A 17,490-nucleotide genomic window follows, 5' to 3' on the forward strand; every position below is an offset into this window, starting at 1 on the left:
ACCTGGCACTATACGTAATTATTACAATATTTTTTACTATATTCCCTATGTTGTACTTTACATCCCCATGACTATTTCAGAACTACCAATTTGTACTTTTTAATGCCTTCACCTTTTTCACCCCGCCCCCCATCCTCCTTCCATCCAGCAACCATCTCTGTATCTCTGTAGCTATGAGTGTTTCTGTTTTGTTTATTTTGTTCTTTAGATTCCACATATAAATGAGGTCATGTGGTATTTGTCTTTCTTACCTTACAGAGCTTTTTAATGAAAGTCAAATGAAAGTGTATGTGAAAGCACTTTCAAATATAAAAGGGTTTCATCAAAATGTTAACATTTTTATCGTATTTCTGAGTATTATAACCCTAACCAGAGTCTAAGGTTTAACTGCAGCTTGACATGGCAGAACTGTCATTAAGCTGCAGAAAGAGGGATGGGAGCCGAATTAAGTTAAAACCACAAAGCTTGCTGTTCTTACCAAAGTGTATCCACTTTTTTTTGAAAAAAGTTTTTTATTGGATTGTTGCAAACCTTTGGTTAATTTCTGGAGTTCTGAAAAAGTAGGATTTAACAGTTTTTGTAAATGTTCTTTTTGCTTTTATGGAGAAGTGTTATTTTTGGCCATCCTTAGTCTGCTATGCCAGAAGTGCTTCCCCTCGCAGTGAAATTTTAACGTTACAAATTTTATGCAAATTTTGGGAAATGCACAGAAGTATTTTTATAAATTATATTCTCTTTTCCTGGAGAGGAATGGTTATCAAGTTAAGTAAAAAGCACACCAGAAAATTTACCAGCAGCTTTGAGTTACAGAATATCCTTCTGATAACAGTGCACTATTGGGCACAGTTTCTTTTCAGCCAACATGATGGTTTAATCTCCACTCTGTCATAGAATTGGGGTGATTGTGATGGTTTTCCCAGGAAAAATGCACAAACATTGTACACGAATTCGTATTACATGAACTATTTGCATCTATATTTAAATTTAATGTTCACCTGAAAATTTAAAAGGTATGTTTCAAACTCAGGACTAAATTTGCCTACACATTAGTAGTATATAGCAAATTTAATACGGAGGACCTTGTCATGCTTTGGCTCTCAACTTTATTATCTTGAGTTTTCTGAACCAACATGTTCCTGCCATAGAGACTAATTTGTATAAGTTTAAGAAGATGATTAAAATTTCTCAAGCCATACATTTGCTCAAGTCTCAGCATTTTTGTGCGGTGGTTTCTTTAATCATTGTGTAGGATCCTAAGTTTACAAATCATTATTTTTCACAGTAAATGTATAAATGAATTAAATCTCTAAATTCATTGTTTTCATTGTCTTTTTCTGTCAGTCCCTTTAGTCTTTTACTGTACCTCATGTGTTACTTAATAGATGCTTTATTTTGCTTACATTACATTTGTACTACTTAAAGGGTTTATTTATTCTCTTTGATAGGTGGTACACTCCGTGAGATCCAGAAACTCGCAAACAACTTTCATAGTGTAATTCCTGTGAAATCTGGCCGTAAAGACCTGGAAGTCCTTGACCTTTCAGCACCATTCCTTATACAAGGAAAAACACATTACTATGGGTATGTTTTCAATTCTTGGATTCTTTGGAATTAAAAATTGTTTAAGAGTAATTTTTACTTTTATTATCTTATCCCACTTACTACTGTTAGGTTGGTGCAAAAGTAATTGCAGTTTAAAATGTTAAAAATAATTGCAAAAACCACAATTACTTTTGCACCAACCTAATATATAGTCTGTGGATGCTTATTGACTACCAGTTTATATATACTAGATTTTTTTGTATATATTTATTCTTTTGATAGCACATATATTGACAACCTACCCTAGGCTAGGTATAAAGCTGTCCTAGAGGCCAATTACCATTTATTTTCTTTCACAAGGATTTAGATACTCTTTACAGAGAAAGGTTCATAGCTGCATTCTAATAAAAGTTAAGTGATTGAATTCCAGAATTTCTGTGCACAAAGTTATAAATTAATTGTCACTAAGTAATTGGAAGATGGCAGAATACATTAGGAGCTAGAAACAGGTTTTTAGGTTTGGAAGGAGGCAGTGGAGATAAAATCTCCTTTGCTTCTCGGCTTGATGAAACAATCACCCCGAAAATACTCTGTTTTGAGAAACCTTGGATTATAGAATACGTCTTGTACCATCCTTCTACCTTTTATATTCCTGTTGGTCGCAATTGTTACTCATTGTTATACTCGTAACACATCAATCTTGATTTCAATTGAAAATCACATACTGCAGTCATGATCTCTCTCTGATTGTCACCGCTGAGGTCATTGGGAGGTAGGTGGAGACTGTCCTGGGTTCTGTTCCATATACAAAACACATATCATAGAACTTCAACTATAAGTTGGAACTAGTGTCACTGAGTTAAAATCCCTGGTTTAGATCTATTTTTACTCTAATCTGCCCAGTGCCTATAATTGTATCTCTCATTGGATTCATGACCTCAGAATCAACTTTATCAAGGTTTATAATTAGTTCAAAACTATATCAAACTCTATTTGTTTCTTTTTAATAAGTCATTAACATGGCCCTTCTGTCTTTTATGTGCCCATCCTCACTTGCTCTTTCTCTCCTCTCCCTGTCTTCTCTCTTGCCTTCCTAGTATCAGTCACCTTGGCCAGTCTAGAACCAGGAAAGCAAATAATTAGTTATAAGCTTTGGAATATCCTTCACTTACTAGAAGGCTAAAATAAAGTTCTGTATGACTCTCAACTTTCCCCCGATTTTAATCATAAACCAAGAAATTTTCTGCTCACGCTCCATATTTTAAGACTTTCTTTAGATTTTTCCTTTAGTTTGTCATCAGCAAAAGGTAATACATCTTTTTATTGACTTTTCCCTTTAGTTTTAATTATGGAAAATAATTTTAACTACAGAACAATATCAAAAATGACATCATAAACAGTTATGCATCCTCCACTTAGATTCAACAAATGTTAACATGCTAACATATTTTTCAAGTCTTTGTTTTTTAAAAATAAAGTTGTACAGAACAGAAGAAACACCATACCAGTCCCTTCTTTCCCTTCCTTCTCAGAAGTAACTACTTTTCCAAACTTGGAGTCAGCTCTTCTCATCACTGTTTTCATGCTCTTAGAATAATGTATCTGTGAACGTTTAAGGAGTATAAGTGTATTATTTTGTGCTTTTAAAATTTATGTAAACTGTTTCATAGTATGCCATTTCATTTTGCAACTTGCCTTTTTCCTTTACATAGTATTATTTTCAAGAGTTATCCATATTTATTCATGTAGATTAGTAATTATTTTAATGTTATATAGAATTTTATTTCATATAAAATATATTATGGTTTATTAATCCATTTTCCTATTCATGGATATATGTTATTTTCATTTATTACATTTACAGGCAATGGTAAATGAAGTCCTTTTATGTATTTTCTTACATATTTCCTTTGTCATAATGTAAGTTCACTAGATCATGCCCAGTATTTTTTTTTTAATGATATGATATGTGATGGTGTGGCATGATATGGTATAAAATGGAATAAATCAAAATGGTTAACAGAGACCTTTTTACTTAGTAATGGTTAGGATTGTTTCCTAAACTTTTGTTCCAATTGTGTGTATGTTACATTCTGGGTCATGATATAAAATAAATTTCTTACTGAGTTCTTGCCAGAAAATTTGAAAGTTACTACTGTAAGGTGTTTATAATTAGTGGTATGCATATTTTCTGCTTTATTGGAAAATACCAAATTGTTCTTCCAATGATTGTAACAGTTTATGGTCCCATCAACAGTGTGTGCGAGTTTCAACTTTCCCTCAAGTTTTCGGACACTTCGTGCAGTTTTGTTAGACTGTTGAGCATCAGAGGGTATCCATGGTGTTTTCTATTCTATGAATTTTATATTCATACCCTTTTACCTGTTTTTCTATTATCTGGTCTCTGTTTTGGTGCTTGTGTGTTTAACTGATTGTAAGAATTATTTCTAAGTGAGAGATACTACTTTTGTCAGTTACATGCGTTTTAATAAACTTCTAGTCTGTCTTGTACCTTTTAAAACTATGGTTTCTTCTGTTTAACAGATTTTTTAAAACATTAATTTAGTCACATTTACCAAAATGTTTGTCAAAACATTAAAGGTTTTATAAAACTTTACTTATATTTCTGGACCTGATGCTTTTTTAAAGAATTTAAACTAATGCCTAAGTCTTTTGAATAGTTACACATCTTTTAAGAATTTGTTTCTTATTTAATCTCTTCTATTAAAAATTTCTAGAGCAGTGTTCATTTCATTTATTTTTTTTAATTTAAATTTATTGACATACAATTGTTCATAGTACTTCCTGATGATTTTTAAATCCCCACTTTGTTCTTGAATTCATGAAATATTATTTGCACCTTTTTTTTCCTTTTTTTTTTGCCAAAGCACGAAGCTATTGTTTTTGTTGATGCTTTCTGTTTTCTATTATTACTGTTCTTACTTTCTTCCTTTACTTTCTTTAGGTTTCTTTGGTATTTCCTTTTAAAATGTTTTTAATTGAATGTTTTTAATACATTTTTTAATATTTAAGTCTATAATTTTCCTCTTGAAAAAATAGCCTTGGCTTTAACACAAGATTGATAATGTTTTTGTCACTTCTAAATGTTTCATGATTTCCATTATATCTTTGTCCCATGAATTAAAAATTTTACACATACATTTTAGGTGCTATCTTTTTGTTTGTATTTTGGTTTGATGACTTTATAACCAAATAATGTAATGCATCTTGTAATGATATTTCAAGATTTGTTTAGCTTTGTTTTATTCTAGAATAAGTCCATTTAGATTTTGAATATATTACATAGGTTTTTTTTGTTTTTTTTTTTTTTAATAAGAACATGTATTCTTTAAGAGTTGTATTTAGTATTTAATAGTATTTAGGTAGGTCCCTTAAACAAGCTCGTTAATCATACTCAAAACTTATTTTTCCTTTGTAATTTTATTGTTCAGTCACTTCTTAGAGAGTGTGCATCGTGGCCTCTGTGATTGTGGTTTTGTGACCTTTCAGTCTATCAGTGTGAGCTTTATATATTTTGAGGGTGAGTTTTATATATTTTGAGGCTCTTTGCCGGTTCATTCAGGTTCAGCATTCCTGGTGAATTCGTTGTTTGGTATATCTTTTGATAATGGTTTCCTCGCTAATCATGATTTTTTGCCCAAAAGTTTGTTTTTTTCACGTATTTTTTTAATGCTGTATCAAGCGTTTTTTTGGTTCCTAATTGTTTGGTATCTTATTATCAACCCTTTGCTTTTATGCTCCTTTGTTGTTATACTTTAGTCAGTCTCATAAATAAATACTCATGACTAGATTTTAGTTGTTTTTTAAATAGATGAGTTTAAAATATGTTAACTACTAATATAGTTAGGTTGTATTTCTGCATTTTATGTTGTTTTTCACTTATAAGACTGTTAACCTCTCCTTCAGTTTTTATTATTATTTTGCTTAGATTTTTCATCAGTCTTCTATTGAATTGAGTTATAAAACTGATTATAATTTTATCTTTTCCTTTTTTTTACTTTGGAAGTAATGAATTCTCTATTTAATTTCTATTTGTTACCCTTAATTTTTAATTTGTATACTTAATTTCTAATTTGTATACCTGCTTTATCAATGTGTAAATTAATATTGCCTTTTTAAATACAGTTACACTATTTTTCCCCAGATTACAAATGAAAAGGAGTCTGTATGAACCTTTTGAATATTAATTTTTATAGTATTTGTATTCAAGTATATATTTATCATCGCCTAAACATTATGATGTATTAATTAAAAAATCACTTGTAATTAAAGTATGTTTGTATATAAATAAAACAAAGTACCTAAGCTAAATAATGTATAATTTTAGTATATGTGTAGTTTTAAATAGATTTATATTACGAAGAATAACTAGTATTAGGCATCATAAGCTATAGACCTTTAAATATGTGCTTGCTGAATATATTACCCCAAATGTTGCTAGCGCTGACAATTCTAGTCAGAATAATTTTCTTATATTGGCTCTATTTAATTAAGACCTTGGCTATTATATATTGTTCACAGAGCCACAAAATGAAAGTCCTTAGAGATTGTCTGTTTAAACTTTTTCATCTTACCAAATAAGGAAATCAGCCAAATTAATTAATAATGTGTATTTAGAACCTTTCTCTTATTCTCAGTTTAATGTTGTTTATTCTGAACCATACTATCTTTTTGATTGTTTCTATTGTAAAAAGCTTATTTTTTGTACTATGCACATTACAATATAGGAAGTCAGTACGTTTGTTTAATAATTTACTTTTTACGTTTTAAACTGTATATTTGAACAGCAAAAATAAGCTATAATATTAAATTATTTCTAATTATAAATTATAATAAATTATTAATAAATATTTTTTCTTTTATTAATTTCAGATGTAAACAGTGTTCTAGTTTGAGACCAATACGGAATCTAAATTCCGTGGTTGATAAAACATCATGGATTCCTTCTTCTGTAGCCGAAGGTTGGCTAAATTTCTGTCTTCCATTTTTAACTGTCTTTGAATAAGGTGATCTCACTGATTATATTTCAGTATTTGAGGATATAGTAAAACAATATCAAAGCAAAGGCTGAGCTAAAGTTTAATTTTTCTTAAGCAAAACCATCCACAGTGATTGTAATAAAAGTATAAGGTAAATGTTTAAAATATTGGGAAGTTTATTTTCAAGCATCTGCTAGTATCTTTTATTCATTACTCACATTTTAATATTCAGTAATTTGCTTTAGTATTAATCATTAATCATAAATATAACTTCTCAAAAATCTCTCCAATTCATAGTATCTTTGGATTTAAATAAGTTTTAGAGATAGGTATTACAGCTTTTCACTCAATACAAGAGTTTAGCTGGAACAATAAGAATCTTTTTAAATCATGTTCTCAATTCTGGTCATTCATCCTCAGCTTAAAACTCTCAGTGACGGGGTTCATTACATTGCAGGGCAACCTATCCCCTTCATTTTTAGGCAGTTCTTAATAGTAAGTCAAAATGTGCCTACCTATAATTTTAACATGGGCCACATTCTATCTACTAGAATTAGAGTAAATCTGTTCCCTCTTCTATAAGATGGACTGACTCTGTGCATTTGAACATATCTGTCGAGCCTTCCTTGAGTATTTCTCCAAGCAGGCATCTCACATCCCTTGGTACTTTCCCACGTTTTTTACTATTTTATTTCTCCTCCTTAGTAAACATTCCATTTTGCCAGTGCTCTTCTCAAAGGTTGGCATTCAAAGCTGGAAATAGGGCTGCAGATGTTGGCCAATTCAGAATATAAAGAAAACCTTTATTTCCCTAAAATTGGACACTCTGTTTCTACTGGCCTGAACATTGCCTTGTAGAATAATGTCATCTCATTCAACGTTGATGAGATGCCTCAAGGACTTAACTCTCATTTATATTAATTAGCCTATGGTAAAATTGGTTGTCATATCATTTCGCCGCAGTTCCAAGAACATGTTGATAATTTTAAGTAAGGACTTACTACGTAGATATTTATTTCTGTTTGGTTTTGTTTTCCTTCTCCTTTAATCCAGCTGTGATACTGCTATCTCGTCTTTTGTTTGTGGTCCAGTGAAATTCCAGGTTACTTTCACATGAGCATCTTGCAATCCTGCTTGCTCTCCCTATCGTATTCTTAATGCAGGTGTGTCTGTTTGTCTGTGTGGTCCCTCAGAGTAGATTTTAATGTTCATACTTCTTGGTTTTAGCTCACGGTTTAAACCTATTGAGACCTCTAGACTCCTAAAACTCAGTTCCTCTGTGTTGATAATTTCTGTCATGTCTGTGTGCCCTGATTTATTCTTCTTACTTGCCCTCTTAATCAAGTCTATTTAAATAATGATTCCACAAATGAAAGACAATATTCCATCCTATAAACATGTTGAAAGTCTTCCATTTCCAAACATAAAGTAAGATGATCATTTTAACCTGTACATTTTCATATGATTTAATTTAGTACCTCATTTTCCTTTTTCCTCCTCTTCAATTATGAAATCCCAGATTCTGACATTTTTGCCCATTCAACCAAATGGTATCTCTTAAAAAATGTGATGATCCCTATGCTTATAATGCAAAAGGAAGAGACGTGTTACATAATCATAAATAATGAACTGCATGCTATTTTTTAGAACATTCTGGTATTTTAATTTTGTCTTTGATAAGGCTAACATGCAATGAATTGTATTTCATGAAACAGTTTTTATGTTTTCTATGGAGATCAACTCATTTTAAAGATACGTTATTATTTAATCAAAAAAGATACAATTGTTCATAAGCCGTTGCTCCTATATAGGTATAGTGTGATGTTCCAAAGTGGGCCTGCTAAAATGAGCCTAATATATTGATATTAGAGAACAAAAAGGCGTAAGTTCTTTTCTCTCTTGAATTATTTTAGTAAACAAAATTAACAGGTACATACTATCCTAAAACAATTTTCGATTATAAGGAATAGAGGGTTCATATGATTTGTTTGGTCTTTTTCCTCCTTCACTAGTACTGGGTATTGTACCCCTCCGACATGTATTTGTGATGACATTTACTCTTGACGATGGAACAGGAGTATTGGACGCTTATCTCATGGATTCTGTAAGTAACAGAGGTAGTGAAGATTTTTCTAACTAAAAAGAATCCCTTTCTTATTTTTAATATATTTATTCATGCCTACTTTATTACTGAGAAGACTTAAAGCAACTTAGAAATATGAAATACGAGCACATAAATCTTAAATTGTCTATGTGTTTATCTCTTGGTTTGACACTGTAAATCTTAATATCCAAACAATGAAAAGTTGAGGAGTAGGAATTGGAGGAAAGAGCCCTTCTCTGTACCATACAGAAGTGCTATTCCAGGAGCAAAGACAGAGGTATGGCCAAACCTTACAGGCACTATCTGTCAGCATTGCACTAGGCTTGTTAAGCCTCCACAGTTCTTACTGAGGGAACAAAATTACTTTGATAGGGAGTTACACTGGATGAAGCTAGGGAGGTGTCCACAAGACCATCTTCATTTCTGACATTTCCAAATTTGGGGGTTCCCAAGACCACCCTCTCTTCTGGTACCAGTCACAAGTTCAGAAGTCCCCAAGACCACCCTGAGTTTTGATAATTCACTAGAAAGACTTACAGAATTGACTAAAAGCTATTATACTCAGTGTTACAATTTATTACAGCTAAAGGATACAGATTAAAATCATCCAAGGGAAGAAAGAAGGGCATAGGGCAGAGTCCAGGAAACTCTCAAATATGAAACGTTCATTGTCCTTCTTCCACGGGTTAGAAGGCAGTGTTACTTTCCTAGCAACAATGTTTAACAGTACACATGGAGTATTGCCAACCAGGGAAGCTCAACTGAGTTTCAGTGCCCCGAGTTTTTACTGGATCTCCATCATGTATGTAGTCATGGTTGACAATACATGCAACTGAACTCAGTCTTCATCCCCTCCAGAGGTCAAACTAATACTACATGACACAAACACCTCACCCTAAAATCACATTGTTAGACTATCCAGTGTGACCCAGCATCCTCAGGCAAATATGGACACTCCCATCAGGCATGATATTCCAGCGGTTTAGAGATTACCTCCCCGAGGCTAAGGGCAAAAGCTGGTAAGGTTAAATATTTTACTACACACATTGGAAAAGAATCTCAGGTAAGGTTGAGAGGAGAATTTTTCTCCTGCCTAAATAATTCATTTATCCATTTATTAAAAATATTTGATGAGTACCTTCTATGTGCCAGGCCCTGTTCTTTGGAATAGGGATCTATCAGTAAGCAAAGCAAGCCAAATCCCGTCCTGAAGTTTATAATCTAGTAGCGGAGAAAGAAAAATAAATATTTACTATATGTTATACTCTTAAACTTAACACACATTGTAGCCATTCAGTGTACGTAGTCAAGAGTATCATAAGCCTTGCTGTTTTCTGATCATTATTTTTATTAAAGTCAAAGCAATTTAACTTGATTTTACATACATATAAAAGCTGTTTTTAGATTAAACTAGTAAGTCAGATTGTAGGATTCAGACTAACACTCTAGTTTATGAATTCTAAAATCTTGATAAAAGTAACATAGTCTAGATTATTTTAGATAGTATTGAAATACTTTTATAATAGAACTTTAATAAAAGATTAAGATCATTCATTTCCTTTTTCGTCTGTAATTTTTTTAAGGGCGAATTCTTCCATATCCCAGCATCAGAAATCCTAAACAGTGATGACCTTCAGCAAAGTATGGATACGATCATGGATATGTTATGCCCTCCAGGAACAAAAATTGGTAGGCAGTATTTTAACAATCCCATTCATTCTTTTTCTTAAAGTAGCACCTGGCATATATCTAACCTATGGACTGTTAGAGGTATGAAAACTTTGAAATGTGAATCCAAATAAGTTACTCAGCAGTGACTGATGACTGCATAATTTACCTTTTGGTGGAGACAGTGGCAGGGATAAAATGGGTATTAATCATAATTCCTGAAATGAAAAGACTTTTCAAATATTTTGAACTATAATAAAGGGGAGGCAGTTTTGATCACAAACACATTTGATACTATGTTTATGCATACAAACGTTTTAGTTAAAATCATATTAATGGATGAAACTTTGACAAACATTTCCTATAACAAGCTCCATTTGGCCACTTTAATACATTGATGAATTTTCTACTCAATATTAACTAGTTTCAGATTTTACAAGTTTTTATTTTACTAATTATTTTTATCAGCTTTGGTTGTTTTCTATGTAACATTTGGTTCATCAACCAGATCGTCAGGTCAAATTGTATCAAATACACCCACTGCCACTGAGTTTCCCTTTTGTGGCCATTATTTCTATTTATGGTGCAACTTACAGATGGAAATCATATTAAGACAGTTAAACTCTTTAACAATTTTTTATCAGTAACACATTTTACCAGCTACAGATTTAACTGTTAACAATTTAATTTTTATAGATTATTTTTAATCAGGCTTTATTTTCCCCTGGTCAATCTTTGCATTTGGTAACAATTCCAAAAAGATAGTTTTTATACTGTAACAAAGTTTATCGTATACCTTTATTTGATGTCAGTTTTAATTTTGACTGTTGGATTCTTTTGGATTAATTTCTGGAAATAAAACTTCCATATCAAAAAGCACAGGCCTGGTAGACTTCTGAGACATATCGCAATATTGCTTTTCAAGAAGATTTGACCTATTTATATTATAGTTCTACCAGCTGTGTAGGAGAGTGCCTGTCTTCTTAACCTTTGCCGATATTGAGGACTAGATACATGTCTTTCACACTCAAACTTGAAGAATCATTGCGAAACTTTTCTAGATGTTGTAAATAGCTTCACTATAGCTATAACCAAAGCGAGGAAATAGCATCTGTGGCCACTAACTTTGCCTTGACTCGGTACTTGGTACCTGATGGTAGTTTCAGCTTGACAACTGTAAGGGCTTCAGCTGGATCTCTAACTTCAGGAGAGATTTTAGTTTCTTTGCAGTCAGCCAAGAGAAAAACAAACAAACAAACAAAACAGGGAGGTCAGTAGGCAATTAGCGGGCGAAAAGAGGAATAAAAATTGGGACTGATGAGATAGCTTATTACCTTCGCTGTCAACATTCTGAAAACCCCACAGTTAATTACTTTTTCCTGTTCTTAGGAAAACAATTAAATTGGTTGGAATTGCTGCAAAACAATAACATGAATCCAATATGTAATTTGTAAGAGTAGATAATGTTAAATTTGGTAAATGTATTTATTTGCTTTTCAAGGTAAATGTTAATTTTTCTAGCTAAGCATTATGCTTAGATACCTATTTCAGAGTTATTTGTTTAGTTTTAATGGGTAAGTAACATTTTCTTTTGGATTTATAGATGCATACCCATGGTTGGAATGCTTCATCAAGTCGTATAATGTCACAAATGGAATGGAACAGAAAATTTGCTATCAGATTTTTGACACCACAGTTGCAGATGATCTTACCTAATATTGACGTTCAACTTACTATAATGTAAAATGTTGTAATTTTTGAAAACATTACTATTTTCTGTGAGATTGCTGTAAAACACATAAAAGATTTAGCTCATTATTTTCTATTTTAGCCACAATTTTATTTTTTTTATTTAATAAATGGACATTGTGTTATCTTAATGCCTTCTTGTAAGTTAAAAATGTTCCTTTTGCTCAAATATTGAGTATGATAGCTGCTAAGGATATAAAAGAAAGGGGAGATTGAATAAATAAGGATTTGTTTTCATTTACTCTTTGTGGTCCCTTCAGAGAAGCTATTTTGTTACCCTGCACTAACAATCACTTTTCCTGTTGGTTTTTCCATGTATCAGCCACTGATTTCTCTGCCGTCCACCACCTCTGGTTTAGCTTCCTTTCCTGCCCAGATTTTTATATCAGCAATGTTGGTAATTTTAGCCTGGGCATGGGATCAGGAGATGTCCTTACCTTAAACCTCTCAGCTTTGACTGAGTGTATGCTGTTTAGTAGCTGGTGGTTTTGTTTTGTTTTGTGTTTGTACAAAGGGATTTGCTTAAACAAGTATTGTCAAAGAAACGCTTTTCCGAGTGAGCTACACCGTACTTAAAAGAGTGGTTTACTTTAAGTGAAAGTGGCGAAATTGCTTTCTTTGAGTGCTGATATTGACCAATATAGGCTAAATCCTTTTATTCAGACCAGAATTATGTGTTTTGATTGCTTATTTCTCTACATGATATTAGAAGTTATTCCATTTCACCTCAGCTTAATAAAGTGGTCAGATGTTAGTGGCTTACTTGTATTACCCTTTTCAAAATAGTCTTATGTGAAATGTATTTCGGGTTGAACAGTGAGATGTTAACTCGGGTATATAGTCTACTTTTTACCTGACAATATGTCCAATTTGAAATCATGAATATTCAGTTTTATACAAATCCTTCTGTATATCTCTATATATGTAGATTTATGTATGTGATTTGCTAAAGAAAGAGAGTTACAGATCTGTCTAGTTCAGTATTGAATAAATGTACACATTTCAATTGTTTCATTTGTTTGCCCTATTTGAGCTGAGGCATGATTTGTGGCAAAGAATCAAAGCAGGTATGCCAAGATAGCAGGTAGTTAGGACTGTCTACACACCAGGTAATATGCTAAGCACTTTACATGCAGTTGAGTCTCACAACATCCCATTTTCCTGATAAGAAAACCAAGGCTTGATTGATTAGCTGACTTGACTAAGTTCACACAGTTATTAAATGTTAGTCTGTACTTGAAATTAGAACAAAAGCTAGCATGGGCATTTCTGTAAATGAGTCCTGCCTTAAATAGCTGAAGTAACACTGGAAATAAGAGGAGTCACTGTTACATTTTCTTACACTAACCAAAGGCTTGTAACACCTTATTGGCAAGAATATCTAATTTCCTATCTAATTTCCTGCACTCATCATAGAGTGCAGGAGTAAATTCTAGTTCCTGAGTATGTTAGCGTATCTCCAGACCTAACTACCCATCTCCCCATCACCGATTTATCAGCTTGTTTGAGACCACGAAAGAGACTGATGCTGCTGTTGGAGGGATTTAAACTCTTGTTTCAAAACATATTCAAGGAAAAAATGTAAGAACTCTGAAATTGAACAGATGTGTTTCAGTCTCGATGATGTGCTGGGGTGCAAGGGGGAGAGAGACATCTCCTTGTCCTTCAGGAAGCTCCCAGCTGAGAAGAGTAGGGGACAGAAGGTGCCACAGGCTCAGTGTCACCCTGCACCATCTCCAAGTTAGTAATAAAACTCTTCCTGTGAATCCTCATGAACATAGTCTATTTCTCTTTCGTTTCCTATTTTTAATAAACCCCCACATTGTCATTTGTTGTTGTTTTTAATTAAATTTTTTAGGATGACAATGGTTAGTCACATAGGTGTCAGTCACAAAGTTACATAGGTGTCAGGTGCACAGTTCTGTAAGACATCACCTATATATCACATTGTGTGCTCACCACCCAGAGTCAGTTCTTCTGTCACCATATATTGGATCCCCTTTACCCTCATCTACCACTCCCTCACCCCTTACCCTCTGGTAACCACTAAACTATTGTCTTTTATTAATTTGTCTTGTTCACTTGTTGCTTTCAGTTTTATATCCCGCATATGAGTGAAATCATATGGTTCTCAACTTTTTCTGTCTGACTTACTTCGCTCAGCATGATATTCTCAAGATCCATCCATGTTGTCGCAACTGGCAGTATTTCATCTTTTATTCTGGTTTAGTAATATTCCATAGTGTATGTGTACCACATTTTTATCCAATCATTTATCGAAGGACACTGGTTGATTCCATGACTTGGCCACCGTGAATAATGCTGTAATGAACATAGGGGTACATATGTCTTTATGGATAAATGTTTTCATATTTTTGGGGTAGATACCCAAAAGAGGGATTGCTGGGTCATATGGTAATTCTATTCTTAATATTTTGAGGAACCTCCATACCGTTTTCCATAGCTGCTGCACCAATCTGCATTCCCACCAGCAGTTTACATTTGTTTTGTTTTGTAACTTTTCAGTTTTGAGCAAGACGAGTTCCATTAACACCTAGCGTATCCACTGCTGATGTGTGTGCCTTATGCTGATCAGGAACCCGGAGTATTAGGAGAATCCGTTTCTGGACCAGCAACTAGATGGTAGTTTATTGTTTGCAGCTTTGAGCCCTGCCCACTTAATTGTCCACGTGAATACTGATAGAGTCCTCCTGTCAAATTTAAAATTACATAAATCTGAGAATGTGTGTGTATAGCCTCTTGCTCAATTCCCAGTGTCTGCAGCATCCATTGTTTTCGACACTACGGGGTTGTTCTGTGGCCCCTGCACTGATCCGTGTGAGGAAGGGAGTGCATATGCTAGAATATCTGAGGCAGGCGATTGTTCTTTCTGTGGACATGATAATGAGAAACGCACTGCCTGCAGGCTCTTTCTGTGGCCACTCAGTGTATATACTGCTTTATCATAGGAAACGATACATGCCCCACTGCCGTGCACCACTCCCGTTTTTGTAACTCCTGGTCATGTTACACATTGCTGTTCATGGAATTGAGGAAGTTGAATCCATCTGTGTCCACCTGAGAAAGTGGTCGCTGTGGAGTAGGGCACAGGCCGCCCTGTTTTTGCATCACTGCAGCTCCTGTGCTGTAACTACTTGTGGGTCACAGGAATGGGCCCGAATCCTTTCCCTACTCACCTCCCTGCTGACTGTGCCATTCTGTTTCCAGAGTCAAAGCCCGAGCTGGTCACTATTTGTAACTCAATCCAGCCAATTCTCTTCTACACTTTCTGGAAGCCTTCTTTGGTATCTGGGAGGAAAGCTGGGTTCTTCTGATTATTTCAGTGTTTTGAATTTGACCGTGCATTTCATCAAGTTTTGTCTTTCTCCAGAATTTTTTTTTTAATAAAGTAACATGCACTTAGGATTTGAAACAACATAAAAGTATGTAACGTTGAATTAATTCCTGTTCTAACTAACACCCCAGAGGAAACCACTTTTAACAATTTGGTGTATAATTTTCCAGACTGTTTTCACACATGTATGTAAGTATGAATGTGTGTGTGTACGTATACAGAGAATGCCCCGAAAACTACATACATTTTAAGAAAGGAAAACTGTTAAAATTGTAATACTCAATATATACCGATAACAAAAGATGAATACAAGTCATATGTGACTTCTGCAATTACAAGAGGTGCTCAAAGTGGTTCCCATCAGAGTCCAGACACTTCTGATCACGGCGAACTACTGCTTGAGCAACATTGACCAAAGTGTCCAGTTGTATACATTTTTTGGCACCCTGGTATATACATATATGTGTGTGTGTGTACTTTTTTTGAAATATAGCCTCATCATGCTATAAATATATTTCTGTAACTTGCTTTTGTCACTATAGAATAGGCTGTTTGATGTCAATACACATGGAGGAAGAAACTTGTTTATAACTACTCAATGTAAGTAATTTTTAAATGGGAAATTCTCTGATTATTTCACTTTCTATTTTTGTAGTGGATTTTGGCTATTTTAAGTGTTCTATTATTGTGCCAAATTTGGAATTTTACATTTTTGTAAAAATATATTCATGTTATCTCTTGTTGACTCTTACTATTTTATAGTTATTCATAGTATTGCTTTTTATTATTTTAGTCTGTATTTTACCTGGTGTTATTTTCACTTTAAATAAATCTGGATCCGCTGGGACCTGGTTTCACAATGTCTCCTGGAGGTTTTCAGGTGATCAGTATTTTGAAAGCCTGTCCACACGTCCTAATACAGATTAGGATTCTGCCATGACCTAGTTACCTTGAAATATTCTTTCATACTTTAAAGAACTCATTGTGAAAAGAATAATGTTAATGTAAGAAAGGAAAATGCCTCCTGTAATACTTTTCATTATGAAATTCACATTCTGTGAAGGCGATGATGTCACACTAAAGTTATAGAGCATCATTTTAGGGGAAATAAAATATATCTTCCTGTGCAGGCACCTCAGGATCTCTGGATAGTGTCAAAGCCTCCTACCCATTCCAGGAAAAAGGAGGACCAGTCAGCTAATAGCATCTAGGCAGAGTGTTCTGTCTTCCCTTTCCCTGGTACTTGGAAATAGTATTGGGACTCACTAAGCAGAGACCCGCCAGTGTGCTCAGGTATGTGGGGTCATATCTTTTGGCGGTCAGGAAATGAATCAGTAGCACTCTGTATTATTTTTCCCTGCAGTGTTGTCATTGAAGCTGTTAGGAAATTTGAGATCACTTACGGTTTCAAAGTGATGATCACCTTACAAGGAGATGAATGTGCCTTCCATTCAGGACTGCATTTGATGGGTTGAGAAGAGTCAGACATCAATTACATGATAAGGATAATGCATCGATGTATATGGGAGCTCGTGTTCAGATGTGCCAGTTGCTGAAACATGGATAGTTCAGACTCCTGAGCTAATGTTAGACGACGGCAAGATTTTAATGAATTTCCATTTTTTTCCCCTTGAAATCTAGGTCACAAAGTCACATTAGTGTGGTGTGTGTGTGTGTGTGTGCCTCTTGCTCTTACTCTCTCCTTTGAGTTCACTTTGCAGGGTACTATATATTGTAATTTATTTAACAAACTAGTTCCCACTGCCAAAGAAAGACATTTTCAACTTGTGTGAAAAGTTGGTTTTATTTCATCTGTTCACAGTATTTTGAAGATTGGGAGCATTTGTTGAAAACCTTAACCTACTTATCATCTATTCATAAAATATTCCATCAAATATTGTTGCAGTTTCTAAATGAGTACCTTTTTGTATACTGTCCTGAAGCTCTGGTATATACCTTTTTTGTTCTGTACCTTTAGAATGACTTTTCCCTTTGAAATATGAATTCCCAGGTAAGTGCCAGTTTGTCATGACATATAATTCTACTCCTCAGATTTTTGTCCTCCGTTGGAG

At 33.8% G+C, this 17,490-nt stretch overlaps 1 protein-coding gene across 6 annotated transcripts in view; it reads left to right on the forward strand.

The window, feature by feature from the left end:
• POT1 (protection of telomeres 1) overlaps positions 1 to 13,072 on the forward strand; it is a 73,560-nt gene extending 60,488 nt beyond the window's left edge. For 3 of the 6 annotated variants that reach the window (XM_074315651.2, XM_074315650.2, XM_074315649.2), the window contains 5 exons: positions 1,446 to 1,581; positions 6,436 to 6,524; positions 8,555 to 8,646; positions 10,230 to 10,335; positions 11,918 to 12,302. In XM_074315651.2, the coding sequence (XP_074171752.2) occupies positions 1,446 to 1,581; positions 6,436 to 6,524; positions 8,555 to 8,646; positions 10,230 to 10,335; positions 11,918 to 12,030 (536 nt within the window). In that variant the 3' untranslated portion in view covers positions 12,031 to 12,302. Of the gene's footprint in view, positions 1 to 1,445; positions 1,582 to 6,435; positions 6,525 to 8,554; positions 8,647 to 10,229; positions 10,336 to 11,917 lie in introns of all 6 variants that reach the window. The other 3 variants (XM_074315648.2, XM_074315647.2, XM_088799938.1) reach the window with 2 other exon arrangements.
• The last annotated feature ends 4,418 nt before the right edge of the window (positions 13,073 to 17,490 follow it).

Source organism: Rhinolophus sinicus, chromosome 8 (assembly GCF_057876585.1).
Source record: "Rhinolophus sinicus isolate RSI-liver-muscle chromosome 8, RSI-T2T, whole genome shotgun sequence".
Taxonomy (NCBI): Eukaryota; Metazoa; Chordata; class Mammalia; order Chiroptera; family Rhinolophidae; genus Rhinolophus; species Rhinolophus sinicus.